Raw genomic sequence first — 19,750 nt, forward strand, 5'->3', positions numbered from 1 at the left:
ACAAACAAAACTGCTGAGTCAAGGCACAGTGTCCTGGAGATTAAAAAGCAAATAGCGCCCGCACAGCTCCTGGGCGGCTGCACCGGGGACGGGAGCTTGCACAGCCAGGCTCTGCTACGAGGTGTATTGAAAATAAACCCCTTTCTGCTCTTGTTCCCCAAAACACCAGCCATCTCGGAGACAGGCAAATGCCACCAGCCACCTCCCTCTCCTGGACCAGCATCTCAAACCCCCAGCCCCGTCCCGCTCTGCCCCACGCAGCAGCAGCCTCCAGCCCCCACGGCCGTGCTCCCATCCCTGACTCTCAAACTCCACCTTCGCGCTCGCGGAAAATTAAGTTACGGTGCATAAAAGGGTGCTGCAACTTTTAGGAGGCCGAGTTAAATGTGCAAGAGCAGCGCTGCAATGCCTCTCCGCCCGCCTCTCCCCCTGCCAGACTCCCATTGCTCCCAGGAGGTTATTTCATGGCTGGGAGAAGGCTGTGCCTGGTTGCTCCGCGCCGTGGGCTGGGTGAGGTGGTGGTCTTGGAGACCCCCAGTTGCCCATAAGGTGGGCGACAGAAATCACAGGTTTAATCTGATTTACTAAGTGGGTTTGTGGCTTTACTGCGTTGCTGCAGAGCTCTAACCTCAGCGGACTCAAGGCCACCAAAGTCTCGGCCACCTCAGATGGACGAGGACCCGGCACAAAGCCCTTTGGTGGGCACTTCATGCCCACAAGCATTCGGGGGGAACCACTTCGCCTGTGCTGCCCCCATGGCATCCATGCGCACCCTGCCGAGCTGGCTCAGCTGGCAGCCAGCCACGCGTCCCGGGCACCCGGCAGGACCCGGAGCCATCAGCACAGCCCTTAAAAAACAGCCGATGGTTTCAGAACAGCCTCGAAGCCTTTCAAGAGCCACTTTACTGCTCTACAGAAGACCTGACACCGGCAGCAAGATGTAAAGGGCAAGCACCGCTTGGCAGCATACCCTGTGGCCGAGCAGCTGCGGTAATTAAATTGCATTCAATTAATACATTTTTCCAGGTTATTGATAGGCTTTCGTGGCTTTTACATGCCCGTAGCTGAGCCGGCTGCTCGGCGCAGGAGCGCATCCAGGACACGCCAAAGGCCGCCCAGCGCAAATATTGACCCACCCGCCGCTCGCCTCCGTCCTGCCTGCGTCAACGCGGGAATCCCTGTCCGTTAAACATTAACAGCCGCGTCTGGCCGCCCCGAGGCCAGCCTGGCCCTCGGTATCGCACCCTGGGAGTCAGGATCCAGCCAAGTGAATAACACGGATATCAGAACAGGGTTGTGGGGGGATGGGGTGGACGATACATTGAATTTTTATTTTTTATCTTTCCAGAGTTGCTGACTTCATTCTGCAAATGACAATTGATTGAAAAACCCTCTTGTGTGCCCTGCTCCGTCCCCCTCCTGCCCTCTCTCTGTCTCAGCATCGCTAATCCTGCCTCTCCCGACCACACCACACCGCAGGAGATGGTGGCACTTCTGCCCACGCTCAAGAGCAGATCCTCTGGTAGGAAGTGGTTTGGGGAAGGCATGGTCACGTCCTACCTCTCCTTCTGCAATCTGAAGAGCTAAAGTAGACCCCAAATGATGGGGTTGCCCTTTACTCGCCTCCCTGCATCACTGGAGCAGAAAATGGGCTGGTGGGAACCCCCTCCTCGTGCGAGATGTGAGCGACTTGGTCACTGCCTCGTTCCAGCAGTGTCTCGTTTTAAATCATTTACAAGGCAGAAATATCAGACGTTTCCAGTCATCTGTAGTTTGTACTGAGCAAACCAGTGGCCAAAGTCCACGGCCAGCTTGCAGCACGGTCACGGCTTCCCACCATGCTACCCAAGTGTCAGAAAGGAGGGACGGTGTCCAGGTCCATTTTTCCCCACAGCAACACATTTTCCAAGGTTCTCCTATAAAAGTGACGCGCCAAGGCCATGAAACTTTCCTGAGACTTGAGGATTAATGGGGAAACTGAGAAGTATTTGGATGGTCCAGGCTTTCCTAACAAGTCACCTCCCCATATGGCCAGACAAGCAGGAGAAAAGCTCCCTGGTAGGCCAGGAGCCTCTGACCTCTTCACCAAACCACCCCAGGGCTCTCTCCATAAGAGCTTTTCGGTCCAAGCCCAGGCGCACACAACTGCTGATGGCAGACCTTCTGCCAGGACAGGACAGGTAACCCAAGCACCATTTCGACAGGTCACAGGCATCTTCTTTTAACCCCTGGATTTCTGCTTGAGCTCGTCATGGACAGCTGGATCCACATGTTGCACTGATCCGCCAAGTTTTGGCCTCACAGGTCCTGACTTTATAATTTTGCATAGTCCAGGATTTCTCACTAATTTGGTTAAAAACAAGGGAAAAATGGGTAAGAGAGCAGAGGAGGCCAATTGCATTGGCTTCTCCAGCAGCTCTGTCTCAATGCCATATCCCAGCAGGAAGAAATGCTCTCTGGAGAGGGAGCCCTGAAATAAGTCTGCAACACGCCACCTCCAAACTGGTGTGCTCATAAAAGTCAGTTTTCCAATTACAACCATGCCAAGAGAAGCCATAAACCCCCTCGCCCCTGGTCAGGCAGAGAGGAAGCTCAGGGCCTCCTACGAACCATCGTCCATGCTCACCTTGAAATTCCTAATATGAAACAAGTCTGGTGAGGACAGCAAAGCCCGTCACCCCAAGATGGGGATGGAGCGGTGCAGGGTGTTTGAGGGCGTACAGAGCATCCCCCAGTACTCCAGTAGACCCCAAAATGCCCCCAGTACTCACCCGGCAGACGGACATTTGGTTGGTGGTGAGGGTGCCGGTCTTGTCAGAGCAGATGACGGAGGTGCAGCCCAGGGTCTCCACTGAGGGCAGGCTCCGGACAATGGCGTTCTTCTTGGCCATGCGCCGCGTGCCCAGCGCCAGGCAGGTGGTGATGACGGCTGGGAGGCCCTCGGGAATGGCGGCCACCGCCAGTGCCACCGAAATCTTGAAATAGTAGATGGCCCCCCGAAACCAGGAGCCCCCGTGGACGGGGTCGCTGAAGTGGCTGACGTTGATGACCCAGACAGCGATGCACACCAGGAAGATCACTTTGGAGAGCTGCTGGCTGAACTCGTCCAGCTTCTGCTGCAAAGGGGTCTTCTCAGGCTCGGTCTCCACCATCTGGTTTCGGATCTTCCCGATCTCGGTGTACACCCCTGTGGCAATGACGACACCTACAGCCTTCCCAGCTGCAATGTTGGTGCCCTGGGAGGGAAGAAAGGGGCCAGAGCAGATATATGGGCATGAAACCTCTTGGCCTGAGGGGTAAATGGGTCACTTGTTGTGAAAGAAGAACATGAGATCTTGGTTAAGGGGAAAATGAGACACCATGGGATTTTATATAAACACACCCTAGGGCAGCAGGAGACCCCTCCTGAGAACTGTCTCGCCCACCGAGGACTTGGCTTCTGCCTGAGAGAAGCGTGAGCAAGGGGAAACTCAGACTTGCAATAGCTCCAGGCTCAAACACAAACCTTCTCCCTGTCCACAGTACATCCTACGTGATGGAAAACCCACTGAGATCCCCCAAGGCATTTAAGGGTGTAATTTGCCACAGCCTAAATGAAATCCTGTGGAAGAAGGTCCTCATTTTTATGGATTTGGGGCTCTTTATACGTAATCGAGTCTTTCTCATGCATGCACTCCCTTTCACTGCTCAGAGACCTCCTGTGTCCATCGGCCTCTTCACTTGGCGGCTCTTTGCAAAACCACAGGAGAGGTGGGGACAGGCGTAAGGGACTTACGGAGAAAAGCATGTTCTTCTTGTCCTGGTTGACAGCCCGGGGGTCGGGGATGGGGTCAGCATGTTTGATCACCGACACAGACTCCCCTGCCAAGACAAGAGGGGGGAGATGAACCACCCGCGTTTCCTCTCCAGCCTCCGCTCAATGCTGTTATGAGCCTGCATCACAACCCCCGCGGCTTTTTCAAGCAGCACGTTGCCACCAAACCATCAAAACATCCATCACGGGGATGTCAGAGCTGGGCCAAGGTGCTCTGAAGATGAGGGCTGCAGAAAAACGACCTGTGTGGATGGCTAGCGGCCACGAGGTCCCATACAGGCGTGTGGGATGGGGCCAAACCCCTGCCCCAGGGAGCCGCTGGCTCAGGTTTGCATGGTCAGGTGGAACTGGTAGAGCAGCACAAGAGGAAAGGTGCCCAAAGCCCTTCTGCTGAAGGTTTATATGTCGTTCTTTGCAGATTTGCCCTTTTGCTGCATCTTCTTTTGCCCTTGGTGAACTAAGTTAATGAAAAAGCACTTTTCAAGGAGACTGGGCCCCTTTCCCTGTGTTTTTAACATTTTTTTCTGATTGCTTTTCCTTCCCCGCTGCCATCTCCTAACTCAATGCCTTTACAAAATCACACACGGGAGCTGAAATACTGGAAGCCCTTTTTGTCATCTGACCATTCACCGGCCTTCCCTGACAGCAGAGAGAGAGAAATTTTGAAGTACCCTAGGTCATCAGCTTTAAGGGCTTTTCCCGTGCTTAAAAAAAAAGCCCCAAATATTGTCACCTCTCCCTGAAGCCACGAGGCCTCGTGCACCGGTGGTCACCGTGCAACGGCTGCACGGGGGGAGCGTGGGCAGGGAACGAGCAGCCTCTCCTGAAACTCCGCATGTCGCACAGGACCGGAGGGATGCCCAAGCACCGGGTGCATCTTGCCTACGCCACAACTTTTAAATGATGCTGCGACCTCCCCAGGTCCTCAATCTTGTTCTCCCACCCATTTCCCACCCCGGCAAAGCGCTTAGCCCAGCATCAGCCCCGAAATTTGGGGGTTCAGATCCAGCAGCCGCCTCTGCCCCATCCCACCTGCACGCACCTGTGAGGATGGACTGGTCGACCCGCAGGGTGGTGGACCGGATTTCGATGATCCGGATGTCCGCCGGCACCTTGTCGCCAACTACAAGGGCAAGAGAAGAGCAGCTCCATCAGGTGGGACCGGCAGCACCCGCCGCCCTGGGGAAGGGGGACGGCAAACCCCAACCATGCCACCACTGTCGGGCTCTGCCCCAAGGCTTGGGGCCACCGGTTTGCACCTCAGTTCCTGCTGTCTCCCCTCAATTTCTATTTCACCGTCTGATCTCCAGGGCAGGGACCGGGTTTTCCTGAGCATCGCCATGTCCCTGTGCGGTGCAGGCGCATGGCAGCACCCAGCCTGCAGCAACGAGGGGTCCAGCCTGCGGTAAACCGGGGTCCTGCCCCGGGATGCCTCCTTTCTGCATTTAAAGCTTAATTTTGTGTGTCTATAATTTACAAGTCGAAAAAAGAAAGCTGGAAAGAGGCGCCATCAGTCGCAATCAGACATCAGGCGGCGCAGTGATGGAACCTTGAGGAACTCCTCATTTCAGGGGAATACCTTGCACAAAAGCAGCCAGCCCGGGGGGCGGGCAGCAGGGCTGAGGGGGTTACTCGTGCCGTGCCAGGTGCCCTCCACCCCTTTTCCATGGACCGACCGCGTGTTTCAAGCATCACCTCCCCCTGCAAAACGCGGCAGGAGCGAGCGCTGCCCCGTCCTTGCTGCAGGGGGATGCTGCCGGGGCGGGCGACCTGCCTGCCAGCCCTGCCCGTCGCCTTCCCCGGCTGCCGCCCCAGCAAAACTACCTGTGGGTAGTGTGTGTGTGGGGGGGCTGTGCCAGGACAAGCAGAGGCAGGAGCTGCGGGGGAGCAGAGGAGCCAAGCGGGCTCCCAGCACATCCCCACGTCCCACCTGCCCCGGCTGCACCTCCACAGTGCCTTGAACTCCACCACCACGGCTGGGACCCCCCAAAACCATCACAGGCAGCGAGGACCCGCATCCCCCTCCTGCCAGCAGGTATCTTTTCTTTTCTTTTTGGAGCGGAGCTGCCGCAGGTCGAGGTCCTCGGGGCAGCAGCATCTCACCCTCTGCCCTGCAGCCAAACCCCGGCGTGGCCCTGCCTGCCCCACCACGTCCCCATCTCTCCTCTTCCCTGCAAAAACCCCAAAACATCCCCATTTTGGAGCAGCCAGAGCCTCCCGACACCACTCTTGAGCCCATTGCAGGGCTTGGTGGACCGACTGGAAGCTGTTGACACTGGAAGACCTTTCGTGGCCGAGACAAACAGCCGTCCGTGGGTCTCCTGGCATGGCACAGTGGTTACGGGTGAAAGCAGCCCTGCTGATTGCCAGCCATCGACCGCTGCCCACCGAGGCACACGCACTTCCTTAAAAAAGAAAACTTTTAAAGCTGCTTTTCCCGCTGGGTTTCCTCCTCCCAGCTCCTTGGCGCAGAGCGGCTTTTCCTCCTGCTCCCTTATCGGCTGGACGCAACAGCACTCCGGCGCTTCGGAAATATTGAGGCAGAGCCCGCCCTGGCTCTGGGCGCCTTACATCACGTTACACAACGCTGCGGGCCTGGCCGCTAACCGTCCTCTCAAATCCCAGACTTCAACGAGCGCTTCCTCCCGGGGCTCGTAAACCCCCCCTACTCCGAGGGCAGCGGGACGGCGGGGGGGGCTGGCCCCGCTCCACCGCCCAGCCAGTTATTCCAGCTGCGGATCCCAGCGCTCTGGGACGCGGCGTGAAACATCTGCCGTCCGACCGGACCTGCCCCGCTCCCCGTCGCACCCAGTTTTGGGGGGCTGAAGTGAGGGGTGCTACGCACAGGGACTCACAGACCCCCCCCCCCAGATGATTCCCTCAGACTTCACAGCACCTTAAAGGGAGCAAATAGCTCCTCTCCCGCCCTGGGAGGGGTTTTGCAAACGTTTGCTCAACCTGCAGATGAAAAATCATGTGCCGGCATCTAGAGACAGCGCGGAGCCCCGGCGCCATGGGGGTGGCATCCCCTCAAGGGTAGATATTGCGATAGCCTCCCAGGGGACTCGCGCGGCGCAGGACAGACCTGGCAGCACCATTAACCAGCTACTGAACACGCGCAGATCACCCAAGCGCTGCCAGTCTCCCCCGTGCCGAAAGCCAAGGGGAAGAGCGGAGAACGGGAGGCGGCGCTGCCCGAGCAAAGCGGGAGCGGGCAGGGGGTGCAGCCCCCGACGGGGCTCCACGGGCAATGCCCTGCCTGCATTTTTCGGGCAAGGCAGAAAGCTAGGGCTGCAGCCAAATTCGCCCGGAGTCACCTCGAGTCCCTTGTTACAAAAGGGCAAAAATCAGCTGGGTTCAAACGCCGTGCCAGCTTGCAGCCGTCATTCCCCTCTGGTATTAGCGTAGCAGGTTTTCAGCGCCCTGCTGCCACATTTGATGCACTTGCACGTGCAAAAAAACGCCAGTCCCCCCCGCCTGCACTGTCCCTGCTGTCCCCAGGACGTCACCTGCACATTCAAAGCTGTTTCTCCTGATGCACTTTCCTCTCAGGCAGCCTGACAGCATCCCACCGCTCGCTAGAACCTCCTAAACCCACCATTTGCTAATTAATTTGCAAACCCTGCCAGAGGAGAGCTCAGCTCTTTCCCTCCCGGTCCTGATGCTGATTGTGCCATTAAAAAGTAATATTCGGGCGCTGACGGGCAGGCAGCAAGCACTTGATCTGGGGAAAGGCGGCAGAATTTAACTGATTCATAATTAATTAATTTAATTAAAGGCCAGGTCACCAGCTGGATGGAATGCATTGCCGGAGCCGGCTTGGGAGCGCCGCCAGCTCGCCCAGCTGAGGACCTGGCCGGCACTCCTCCGCTTGATCCTCCCTGCATTATTTTTATGTTCATCTTCCAGCTGAAGCCCAACTGGAAGACATAAATAACAGCGAGCTGGCCGGGCGCGGGAGGGATTGCAGCATCTTTCCACTAGCAGGGCCACGAGGAGGAAAGGAGAGGATTAGTTTTGCGGCTCTGGGGGTTTACGGCATCGTTTAACGAACAAACAAAATGGGATAATTGAAATGCACCCTCTTTAGCTCTGGTGGGGCAGGCCGGAGACCCCCAGGCACCCTTTGCTGAATGAGAAACCCCGACAGAAGGGCTGGGGGGGGCATAACCCAACCAGGGAGGCAAAAGCATCCTGCAGCCGGTCCCCTCTGCCTCTCGCCCTCCCCGAATAACAAACCCCAGTTACCAAGGAAGCCTGCCCACGCAGGCAGGACCAGCGCCGCTGAACCCCCCCGCGCCGGCGGCAGCGCTCCCCGGCACCCCCCGGCGTGGCACCCGGCGCCGGCCCTTCGCTCGCGCCTTGTCTGGGGGACGCACGTGGGAGAGCCGCTGCCAGAGAGGGGGAATCTTGGCGGAAAATTAAAAGTCCTTCCGGTTCTTCCCAGAAAACAGGGAAACCCTCCCGAGACACAAAACCTGTGCCAGAAACATACACTACTTTTTTTTTTTTTCCTCCTTTTCTGCTGTTCTCTACCGCCCTACGCTCAGGGCAAAGCCTCTGCAGGCTGATGAGCCCCCACTTTGGCCCAAATCATTTCACCTCCCTGGACTTGAAAAGAGAAACTAAGATCTCAAGTGTACAACAACGAGGTGACTCGGTGGCCGTGCCTCCGGAGGAGGAGATGTGCCCGGATGCTGCGGCAGAGTCCTCCTGCCACGGGGTGCCTATCACCAAAGCCCCCCCGGCCAGCACCACCTCCCTGTCCCACCCCATGCCCCGGGGCGATGGCACCCTACCTGCCACCTCCACGATGTCTCCGGGGACGATGTCCCGGGCGCGGATCCGCTGCACCCCGCTGCGGTCGGCGCGGATCACCTTCCCCATCTCAGGCTCATACTCCTTCAAGGCTTCGATGGCGCTCTCGGCGTTCCTCTCCTGCAAGCAGAGGAGGAGCAGAGCTGCTGGTGTGGGGTTGCTCGTGCCAGCAGGCTCCTTCCCCACCCGCTGCGAAGACAGGAGCACCCAAACCCCAGCCCTGGCTTTGGGTCCATTTGCACCATGGATGGGGCAAGTGCCGCATCTTCTTCAGTTGCTCTGAGATGGTCCCCGCTGGCTTAAACCTCACCAGGTCCTGGACACTGCGTGGACCTTTGGGCTTGATTTTCTCTGTCTTGCTTTGGGAAGCAGCATCTCCCACCCAGATGTATTCTTCCCCATCCAGTAACCCCACCTCAGAGCAAGCTGCAGATAAATAAATGGCCTTAAAGCGAATATATACAAGAAGATGAGCATCGCTGAGGCGTTTGCTCATCCCCCAGGAGGGATACAGCGAGCCGAGGGGCAGCAGCCACCGTGGCTTTCTGGTGGATGGGGCAAAAAGCTTCCCTTGGAAAACGCATTTGGCCACGGTATGGAGAAAAGCAGCCTTTGCCTGGATGGCAAATAAGCGCAAGATCTTAAACTCCAAACTGCAAAAGCTGCCAAAGAAAGACTGAAGGAACAAGCCAGGAGACAGCCAACGACTGAGCATCTGCGCTGGGGTGTGGGGCAGCACGGACAACACCAAAATCAAAGCTTTGAGAAACAAGTTTCCAATGGCAAGAAGCAACCAGCCCTTCAAATGAAGCATCTCAACCATGTGGAACAGACCTGTGAACCAGGCTGGGGGCGCTGCGACTCACCTGCCACACACCCACCACGGCGTTGGCGATCAGGATCATGATAATGACAATGGGCTCCACAAATGCCGTTGTGGTCTCCTCTCCTTCTTCAAACCAGGCCAGGATCTGGTAGGCAAGAGAAGAGAAGGACCACATTGTGGTTGAAACAACAAGAGCCAACATTTTAAGACGAAGGATGGAAACAAGAGCCAACCAACATGTGGTGTTCGCTGGAGAGAAGACGACCCAGCGTGGTGGCCAGCCCCACAAGGCTGGTTAAAGCCTGGGCTTGCCACATCCCACCGCTGGTGCTTAACTCAGGCGCCTCCATTCTTCTGCTGGGGATAACATAATACATCAAATGAGCAGGGCCGGAGCACGCGGCCACGCAAAGCCTGGATGAGCATTTGCACCAGGAAAGCATCTATTTTTGTTTGGCGCATCCGTGGGGAGACGGTGGCCGTGAGCAGATGAGTGGGGACATCAGGCAGCAGCACCACCACAAAGCTGCTCCCAAGGTAAATGGTGGGAAAAACTGAGCTAACGGCTCAGCACTTGGGCACCGCAAATAAAGCTGCAATCAGCAATCGGGGAGCGAGGCACCGCTGATGGTGAGCACTTCCAAGGCACCATGCAAGTACAAAGGGCTTCACATTGCAATTACTCAGAGCCACCCATAAAGGCAGCTTTGCTAACCACGTGGATGTAGAGTTTAGCTGATCCCACGTCACCTCTCGGCATTATTAAGCGTGGAGGAGGTCAGCAGCACTCGCAGGCACCAGCTCCTGGCCGACTCTGCCTGCCCACCCTGGGGAGGAGAAGCTGCTCTGCGCTCGCAGGAGGTGCTGGGGGTGAATCCCAGCTCCTCCTGGGAAAGGCACATAGGGATGCAGCCTCTCCCCCAGCAAAAGTGGGAGAAGAGCCCTACTGGAGATACACCACTGAGGAAGGAATTGTTTGAAGACGAGCAATAACAACATCTGGAGAAGTAGAAGCTGGATGGTGCCACCTCGAAGGCACCACACCAGCAGCTGCAGTGGCAGGAGCAGCCTGGGCTGGGCTTCACGCCCTGTTAAACGCAGGGAGAACCCAATCCTAAGCATCTCTCTGACATTACCCGAACGTAACATCGTGTTTTCCTGCTGCATGATGCATTGGGAGGTGTATTTTGTCAGCGAGGATCATCCCTACCCCACACATTGGTGAAGGTGTAAAAGGAAAGCGTAGCTGTACCCGATACCTGCCCTGAGCATCACCACCTCGGGCATCACCAGCCCCGGCATCTCTGAGCCCTCCCAGCCACGCGGGCAGGAGGAAGGCAGCCAACAGCAGGCAGGAGGTACCTCCCACGCCGGCAGCCAAAACGCTGCCAGTACGGCTCAGCCAGAGGGAGGCAGAGGGAGGGAAATAATAAAAAAAATTAAACAGATTGGATTTTCGTTTTTAATTGAAAAATGAGCAGAAGGGCTCCGGGAGGGAGACTTCACTCCGAGAAGGGCAGCCGCACGGGGTTTGGAAATGCTCCCAGGCCTGTCTTTGCCTCCCTGCGCGTTTGTGCACGCTTTAGGCAGGTGCCGGCCCCGCTGCCTGCAGCCCAGCGGAGGGGAAGGTGGTACCTGGAGTTTCTGAGTCGGCTTCAGGCACCTGAAGCTCTGCCCTCACCTCTCGTCACCCATCGCCCAGTGCTCTGGCCGGGACAAAGCAACCTGTGCAACATCCCGGCAGCCCCTCCGGGCACGCAGGGACCCCCCAGCTCCCAGCACCTCACACAGCCCCCAGGACTTGGCTTGGCCAACGCCTTGGCCATTACCCCAGGAATGTATCTGCGCCACGGACACGCACATCTCCATGTGCCAGACACAGTGTCCTCCATTCCGGCGGATCCCAACATAGATCTGGTCATGCTGCAGCTTGATACTTTCAAAAATATCCAAGGAAATATCAAAGGGTCTGTACGTGCCCTGGAAGGTGCCCACCCCCAGCCTGGGGTACTTACGAATGACAGAAAAGCTGCCATCAAAAGGATGCGGACGAGGAGATCTTCAAACTGCTCCAGCACCAACTCCCAGAGGGACTTTCCTGGTGGGAAAACATGAAGCCAAGCACAGTCAGTGCTCAAAAAACCCCTCACAAGACAGGTATTTTAGACCACTGAGGCCACTAAGACCAACAGGACCCCGTCCCCCGCTCGCAGCAGAGCTGCTCCCGTGCCCGTCGGCCGCGGGCAGCCGTGAGGACATCCAGCGCTGCAATGGGGGATTTTTCTCTCTAACATTAAACACTTTCATTTCTGGCATTGGCCTGGTTTTACTACGTCTGGTTTTTAACTACAGAAACCAAATCCTCTGTGTTTCTACTCACAGCTGGTAGCCTTGCCATCAGAGGCAAGCTCTGCTCCCAGCCCGGCTGTCTCTGGGGTTAAAAGCCAGATTAAAGGACCCCGAAGGCTGTCCCCTCCTCGTCCCCAGCACCCTCCACCCAGACTCAAGGCAGCCTCCCCTCCGACCTGTGACTCACCTTCTTCTGCAGGGAGCTCTGGGGGTTTTCATCAACAGCCCAGCAAGCGTAACAAAGGAAAAAATGATAAAAATAAAAAGATTAATCGGTGATTTAGGCCCAGATTAGCAATCCCTTCCCTTGCACCCCAGAAGTCCATTCAGTACCCCAAAATGCAACGTGCTCTGCACATATTCCCGCGTCAAGACAGTTTGTCCTCGAACTTCTCAGTCTGACACCCAGTAAGCAGCACGGGATGCTCCCGCACCAGGGAAACATCATTTCCCTGCAGCGAGCGGCTCCGGCAGCATTTATTCCTGCACTCAGCCTGCCGAAAAAATACTCCTCAGGAGCTGCCCTCTCCAAATCCAGGACACAGAGCTCCAACCATCCCGTAAAACGCCCTGCCAGAAACCCAATACGGACCCGCTGGGGACTGTAACTTTCAGACCACGTTTCCCATTACTCAGCTGTACTCCACAGCCTGCAGCGCTCCAGGAAAGAAATCCAAAGCTGATGCTCAGATGGTGCGAACTGTCCTCCCGAATCCGCCCCGGTGGGTGCGGAGCCCCCATCCACACTGCTCCCAGCCAAACCCAAGCCCAGTCACCTGCACAACCTGAAAAAGCCCCAAGGGCTCCCGAATGCCCACCACAGAATCACAGGGCTGGAAGGGGCCTCTGGAGGTCACCTAGTGCAACCCCCCTGCCAGAGCAGGGTCACCCAGAGCAGGTGTCCCCGAGACTCCCGTGTCCCCATGGGGTGACAGTTACCTTCGCACGCCACATGCACCGAAGGGCAAGCTGGGCAAGGCACAAACCCCAGTAGCCGCCAAGGGCATCGCTCTGCTTCCTCCCCCCGTGCAGCTACGGGTGGTGCTGGCCCCGCCATGGGCAAGGTTTGGCCAAGGACTGCCAGGTCCTGCAGCCAGAGAAGGCTCAGGAGTGACACCCCCCCCCTCCCCGGCTTTTGGCTGCTGGTCTCCATTTGCACCCACTGTTCCCGCATTCGGGGTGAATCCTTTGGTTGCCTGCAGAGCAGCTCCCAAGGGAGCCGGCAGCCGGACCAAAACCTCTGCCAACTGCCCGAGGTGGGGAAACCCGGACATTGCCGCTGTCTCATGGAAAGGGAAATCCAGGATTCGCTGAGCCCAGCGGAGCTCGCTGGAGGTGGAGGAACCCAAGCCATAGCCAGGCATCGGCGAGCCCCGGGAGGGCTGTGCTGGTGGCTCAAAGGCATCGCACAGCGCTGCAAGGGACAGGGGGGTCCCAGCACCGAGGCGACGTGGTGCAGGGTACCCGCCGCCTCCATCCTTCGGTGCTCTGGGGCGGGAGGGAACCGGGCAGAAAATCCCAACCCCAAACCTCCCCACGGGGAAAAATTCAGGCAGAAACCTCCCGAAGAGCTGCCCCAAAGCCTCCGCTGCCTGCCCCCTCCTTCTGCGCCCCGGGGGCTCAGTGACAATAAAACAAGGTGTTCCTCCAACTCCTTGCGTTTCTGGGAGGGAATAAGGGACCGGCTGAAGCTCAAGAGGAATCGGCCCAAGGCAGACGCGCTTGATGCCCCGTCGCCGGACCCGACACGGGGTGTCTCCCAGCGCCCCCAGCGCGGGGCCCTGAGCGAGGGCAGGAAGCGAAACCTGCTCGGCTGTTTTCCATCACCTATTTTCATTCAGAGAAATGAGAAAAGGAAAAAAAAAAAAAAAACCAACCAAAAAACACAAAAACCCAAACCAAACCCACCTTCACTGAACAAACCAGTGAAAACAAGAACCCCAATGTGTTTACGCTTCAAACTGCACCAGCTCCTCGCTGCTCACAGACGCAGTTACTATGAGTTGGTTTAAGCCCATGTCCCTCCTAGATAAGGCTACTCCGATCCCGCGTCATCGCGAGGAACAGACAGACCACTACGTAACGCCTATAATTATTCTTATAGCCCCCCCAAAAAAAAAAAAAAATTAAAAATACATCATCTTGGAACGGCTTCAACATTTCGAATCGCTCTGCGGAGCGTGTCAGAAGGAAAGTGGCTCTTCTCCCTTTTGCAGCCGGCTCCTCTCCACCCCCGGCTTCCTCTCCCCGGCCCAGAGAACCACCAAAATTAAAAGTAGAAGAGATCTGCTGCTGCTATTTCCATCCAGGCTCCATTTTAAGGGTGCAAACGTGTGAGGCGAGAGGGCTGGGGGCAGGCGGGTGCCCCGAGGGAGGCATCTGGGGCTCCCGCAGGTCTCGGCTCTGCCAGGGGGTGCCCAGGGGTGACTTTCCACCCCGAGCAGCCACCCAAAACACCGCCGGCATCTTGGTGCCTCTCCCGCCCGGCGTTTGCATGAAGAGCCACGGCGTTCGCAGAGCGGGGACTTTGCATGAGCTCTTGATTAAAGCATGAAAACGGCTTTCCGCGAACTCAGGAGGAAACACGTGCGGCGGGGGCAGCCAGCCGAAATACCGCCGGTGGCAGAGTGATACCGTGCCGTCACTGGCACCAAACCCCAAACATTAGCAGTGCTGCTGTAGGCGCCTCCCAAAAAAAACCCCAATTTTGAGTAGAGTGAGAACCAGGCACCTCCCCTGCCATCACTGACTCCCTTCACGTGGCAGCTCAGCGCCCATTTTGCACCAAATAGCCAGAGAAAAAAGGTAGAAAGTCACAATAAACTCACATTTTGGGGTCTGAATCGATCAAAATTCATCAGAAAACAGGAATGTTTGGGGCTGAAGCCTCTGCCTCTCACTTCCACAGCCTCACTAGAAATAAGAGGGTTTGCTACTCACCAAAACCCAGGTTCGATGTGTCACCCCCCCGGCACCGGGCACGGCAGCAGAGCTGGCACCGCTGCCATGTCCCACCCGGCCGGGAAACCCACCACAGGCAGGGAACCAGCAAAATCCCAAATCCACAATTCCCTTGGGACACCATGGTGAGCGCAGACAGGCTGGAACGGAAACTCCCAGCTGGCACCTGAACAGCCCCTTTCTGTGGTGGGTGGCTGAGAGCTCGGCACGGAGATCCTGCTCTGTGCCCGAGCTCCCCGACACGGCCAGAAGGCAAATGCAGTAACACCACCGAGGGTAGAAAGCCATAACGGTTGCTCAAAGGATCCCAAAAAGGGGCCACCCACTCCCACTATAAATTTTCAGCTGCCTGAGCCGAGCAGTCCCGCCGCGGGACCCGCAGCTTGCAGACACGAATCTGCAATTTCTCCGCTCCCGCTCTTCTGTATCATGGATTTGGAGAGCAGAGCCAAGGAAGCAGATGCCAATACAGGGCGATGGGTGCCCGGATGTCACCGGACCGTTCCCAGAAGCAGGAGAGTGTGCTCTCCTCTGCGTTATGGAGCGGAGAGATGCAGCCCCGGCTCCACCGGGCTTTGCCTTGCAGGGGCTCAAAACACAGCCAAGCTCCAGGGACCGCTGAGGATTTGCAAGGTGCTCCGAGCTCGTCACATCACGACTTCTTTCCTCGCTGTGCCACCACGTCACACGGTGACCGTGGCCCGAGCTGGGCTGCAAAATCTCGATACGAGATGGTCTAAGGGCATGCAACGAGCCCGGCCACCCCGGGCAGACGCGGGGTTGCTGTTGGGCTATTTTAGCCGGAGGTTAATCTCCGGCTCCTGCCAACTCAAACAGGGCTGGCAGCCCGCGGGCTGGCGCCTGCAACATGGCAGGGCACGGTAATCAGGTGATGAAAAGGTAAATAAACACGGGTGCCACCCAGGAGGGAGGCGCGCAGGCTGCCGCCCCGGGGCTCTGCGACAGCCCTCGTGCCCCCGGGGAGACCCTGCCCCGCTCTCCGCGCCAAAGCAAACACGTAAAACGCGACAGGGTGGCAGCTGGGGTCGCTTTAAGGAAATGTTTGAGTTTCTCCTGCTGTAACAGGATGAAAAATCCCCGGAGCAGCACAGCCCTACAGCAGCCGGCGTTTCTCCATCGCGCACTGAGGTATCACATCCCGCTCGGCTTTCGGGGAAACCGAGGCACGAGGAGACACTTTCTCCCAGGCCAGCACACGGCGAAGCAAACCCTGGTGCGCGCTCAGACCTGGCGTGCGACCCACAACAGCACACATCTGGCAAAGTGAATGCTGAAATACCGTTATCCCCACTGTTTCAGGAGCTTCCCTTGGATAAAATCAGACTTTCCTTATGGGAAACCCTTCTGCGGCCAATCGATGCGGGAAGGGTGGCAGGAGGGTGCCCAGCACTGGGGATAACGCTGAGCATCGTGCCCAGGCCCAGCTCTCTGCTTCAATTAACTCCCTTCAAGCCATATTTCTATATCATAAAATCACCTTTTTTCTTTTTCCTGCCTATAATTTCTTTTTCCATATGCAGGGAAGGGGAAATAGATGGGCAAAACAAGGGACACATCCGACTCCCAGACTTTGTCAACAGGCAGGAAAAAGGGACCCAAGAAAGCAGTGAGAAGAATAAGAAAACCCCTAAAACATCCTCAGCTGGGAGAGCAGCCCCCCTCCCGTGACATAAAGCAGGAACCCAGGCAGGGCTGCTCTGGGATCCTTCCACCGTCCCGCAAGTCACCGGGCAGAATAAATTGTTATTTTAACTGGCTGCCTTTCCCGGGAGCGGCTGCGCTGGAAGGGTCCCGTGGCGGAGGGACGTCTGCTCTGCTTCATCCCCGCTGACACCCCCGGCGCTCCGCGCAGCTGCCCCATTGCACAACCGCCGCCGGCTTCTGCCGGGTTGTTTGAAGGCGAGCTCAGCCCATCGCCGGCTTGGTGTCGCTCCCGCCTGGGGACGGAGGCACGAAGCCGCTCCTCACCTTGGCGCGGTCTCGCCTGAGCCGCAGAAGTGTAAAAAACCAGCGGTCATAAATAATCCCAGGGGTTTTAGCGTTATCTGGGATGACAAACACTCCAAACCTAGTGGTGCTCATGCTGCCGGATGTTCACAGAGGACAAAGCGTAGCTATCTACATGCCTTGGCTACGTATTAGTTAAATTAACCCACACGGCTTTGCTTTTCTGTGAAGCTTCACGCCTGAGCTTCCCGAACACCGCTGCATCCCTGCAGCATCCCGAACGCCTCGCGCCTCGCCTGGGCTCCGACCGGCAAGGCTGCAGCTCTGCTCGGGAAGAGCAGGACCTTCAGGGTGAGCTGAAGGGACTTTCTGAGGTTGTTTCAGCTTCTGCAGAACAAGCTGGGCTTCGGTCGTGGTCTCACCCTCCACCCGCCCCGGCCCGCCTAGGCCTGGCTGGAGGGGAAGCCGGACCCACAGACACCATGTGCTACTGCAGCGAGATGAGGAGATAAGGATGCTGCAGAGCTGAGCTTGCTGTTTGCCAAAAAAAACACCAACCATATATTAAAAAATCCAGGAGCCAGCCATCCGAATCGCAGCGGGGCGGGGGGCAGCCCCGGGGCACCCCCAGCACTGGGGGGGCTGGACGGCCGTGACAGGGGGAACAGTGAAGGGATGGAGGTGAAGGGATGGAGGTGAAGGGATGGAGGTGAAGGGATGGAGGTGAAGGGAGGGATGGAGGTGAAGGGATGCGAGAGCGGCAGAGGTGAAGGCAGGGCTGGCAGAGCAGCATCTCGCACATCCCAACGGTGTCCCTGGGTGACTGCATCCTGCAGCATGTGAACCCTGCGACCGAGCTGCACCGAGCCCTGCGACCCAAGGAAAACACCATTTCACCCTGCATTACCGACAGGTGCAGGCACCGCACTGGGAACACCCCCGTCCTTGTGCCGGGCGGCCACGGCCAAGCTCTGCTTTGCACCACCAGAGGATCCGTCTCTTCCCCGTGTCCTCCATCACCCCCGAGGAGCTGGTCCCAAAGCCACCGGTGCTTTTCCTCCGGTGTCTTTCCCTCCTCAGCGAAGGCGGTGGTGGCGTGGTGGCCCTGGGTGTGCCGCGGGTGGGGGAAGCACCTCCGGCTCCCCCCCCGGCACCTTATTTGCTTACCGCCTCGCAGCTGCTTTTTCCTGCGCGCCGGGCGAGTTTTGGTTACGCCGGCTGCCCGTGACAGCCGCTCGCTCGGGGCTGCTTCGAAAGGCGGCCGGAAGATAAAAGGCACGAGATACAACCCCCCTCCCACGGCAAACACCGGCGGTTTGCTCTTCCTGTAACTCCCCGGTGCTCTCCCTGCTCCGGCCCTGCAAAAGCCCAGCGCCCCGCCTGGCCGAGGGATCCACAGCCCCAAAAATAAGCAAATTTGGGGCCAGAGGAAGCGCTGGGGATGGCAGCGGGTGAGGGATGGCGGGGCGGCACATCAGGATGGTTAGCAGAGCTTTAAGGGCCAGAAGTGTCCTCGCTGTTTTCCAGGAGATGCTTTAGGGCGAAATGATCCAACCGGTTCTCCGGCTGGCACCAGGATGCTGTACACGGCTGGCAATACAATCAGCCCCCAAAGTTTCTGGTTTGGGTCACAGGGGCAATAAAACCGGCCCCCAAAATGCCTGTTGTGGCTCGCAGGGCTTCCCATGGCAGACGGGGCTCCGGAGCGATGGCTCGTCCTACCCTCACGCTGCTCTTCCAGTCCCACCCGACACCATCCATCCTCCAGGGTGGTGACAGGTCCCAGGGGAGAATCGGTGCCTTGGGGCACCCACAGCCCCGCCGCTGCGGTCGGAGGGGAGAAGCTGAAAGGCTCATTTGTTCTTTTTCTGGCCACCTGAGCTTATCTCTGCAGGTCAGGGAATAGGAAACGGGGTTATCCTGGATGTGCCCCTCAGCAGCAGTGATGCACCGTGCAAATCCGGCCCCGCGGTACCTCCTTTTCCCCAGAAAATCAGCGTGTCCCCGAGCTGAAGGATCAGCCACCACCACCACGTCCCGCTGTCCAGGGAGAGGGAAACGGGATCGGAGGTGGGAGCGCAGCATCGGACCGATGGTCCGCGGAGCTGTGGGAAATAAATACGGAAAACTTTGCCCATCCCACCCCAAACTTCCCTTCCTTTATTCTTGGAAATGGCTCATCCCCAAAAGGTCGGACCGCACGAGCTTCCCTCTGCCACAGCGCAGGGGGTCCCGGGCATCCTCCTCCCACGCCACGGGGAAAAGCAAATAATTTCCCCACCGACAAACCACCTCCTTTTCTTAATGCTATGAAAATAAGATTATTTTGGCCATTTTGCCCCCAAAAACAAAGCTGCCGGTCAGACTTGCAGCTCCAGTGCCCACGCGGTGTTAGCAAGAACAAAGTCTTGGGGAAATTTAGGGGGAAAACCCTGGGGAAATGGGGCTGCGAGAGGTGGCCTCGTCCCCGCCATCCCTGTCCCCGCCGGCACCCGCAGCGGATCCCGGGGCTGGTTTTGGGAGTGGGAGGGAGCGGGGCGGAGGAAACCCGCGGCTCCGGCCTGGGATGGATTATTTGAGCAAACTAAAAGCAGCGGTTTGTTCCCTCCTGCACCAACGCAGTGGAAAGAATTTCCAGCTCCGGCTCCCGGCTGGAAAAGCTAAAAATCTGCGTTTAAATAGTAACAGGTTTTGGAAAAAGGAAAAAAAAAAAAAATAAAGCCACTACAGGAGCTTCAATAAAATAAAGCTTAAGCTGGGGTGGGTTTTTTTTTAGTATTGGGGTCGTGTTGGGGTTGTTTTTAGCTTGTTATCTCTGCTTCGAGCAGACCCTTTCCGTAAACTCAGGAAAAGGCAAAGGAGCGAATCTGCTGCGTTTGGGAACCTTCTGCCAGAACCGCCACAACCCCAGCCGAGGGGCACGCTGCCATTTCAGCGTATCCTCTTCTCGCGCCCTGCAGATATCACTTTATTTCCTCCTTTATTGCCCTCAAACTATTCTTTCACCTGATTTC

General features: G+C 57.4%; 1 protein-coding gene across 3 annotated transcripts in view; it reads right to left on the reverse strand.

Moving 5' to 3' along the window:
- Window positions 1–19,750, reverse strand: part of ATP2A3 (ATPase sarcoplasmic/endoplasmic reticulum Ca2+ transporting 3) — a 57,521-nt gene that overhangs the window by 25,677 nt on the left and 12,094 nt on the right. For all 3 annotated transcript variants that reach the window (XM_063340766.1, XM_063340765.1, XM_063340767.1), the window contains exons 2-8: window positions 11,995–12,012; window positions 11,474–11,556; window positions 9,499–9,603; window positions 8,614–8,752; window positions 4,857–4,937; window positions 3,776–3,861; window positions 2,772–3,236 (exon numbers count right to left, since the gene is read on the reverse strand). In XM_063340766.1, coding sequence (XP_063196836.1) covers window positions 2,772–3,236; window positions 3,776–3,861; window positions 4,857–4,937; window positions 8,614–8,752; window positions 9,499–9,603; window positions 11,474–11,556; window positions 11,995–12,012 — 977 coding nt within the window. The remainder of the gene's footprint in view (window positions 1–2,771; window positions 3,237–3,775; window positions 3,862–4,856; window positions 4,938–8,613; window positions 8,753–9,498; window positions 9,604–11,473; window positions 11,557–11,994; window positions 12,013–19,750) is intronic.

The sequence above is a fragment of the Chroicocephalus ridibundus genome, chromosome 7, assembly GCF_963924245.1.
Source record: "Chroicocephalus ridibundus chromosome 7, bChrRid1.1, whole genome shotgun sequence".
Classification (NCBI taxonomy): Eukaryota; Metazoa; Chordata; class Aves; order Charadriiformes; family Laridae; genus Chroicocephalus; species Chroicocephalus ridibundus.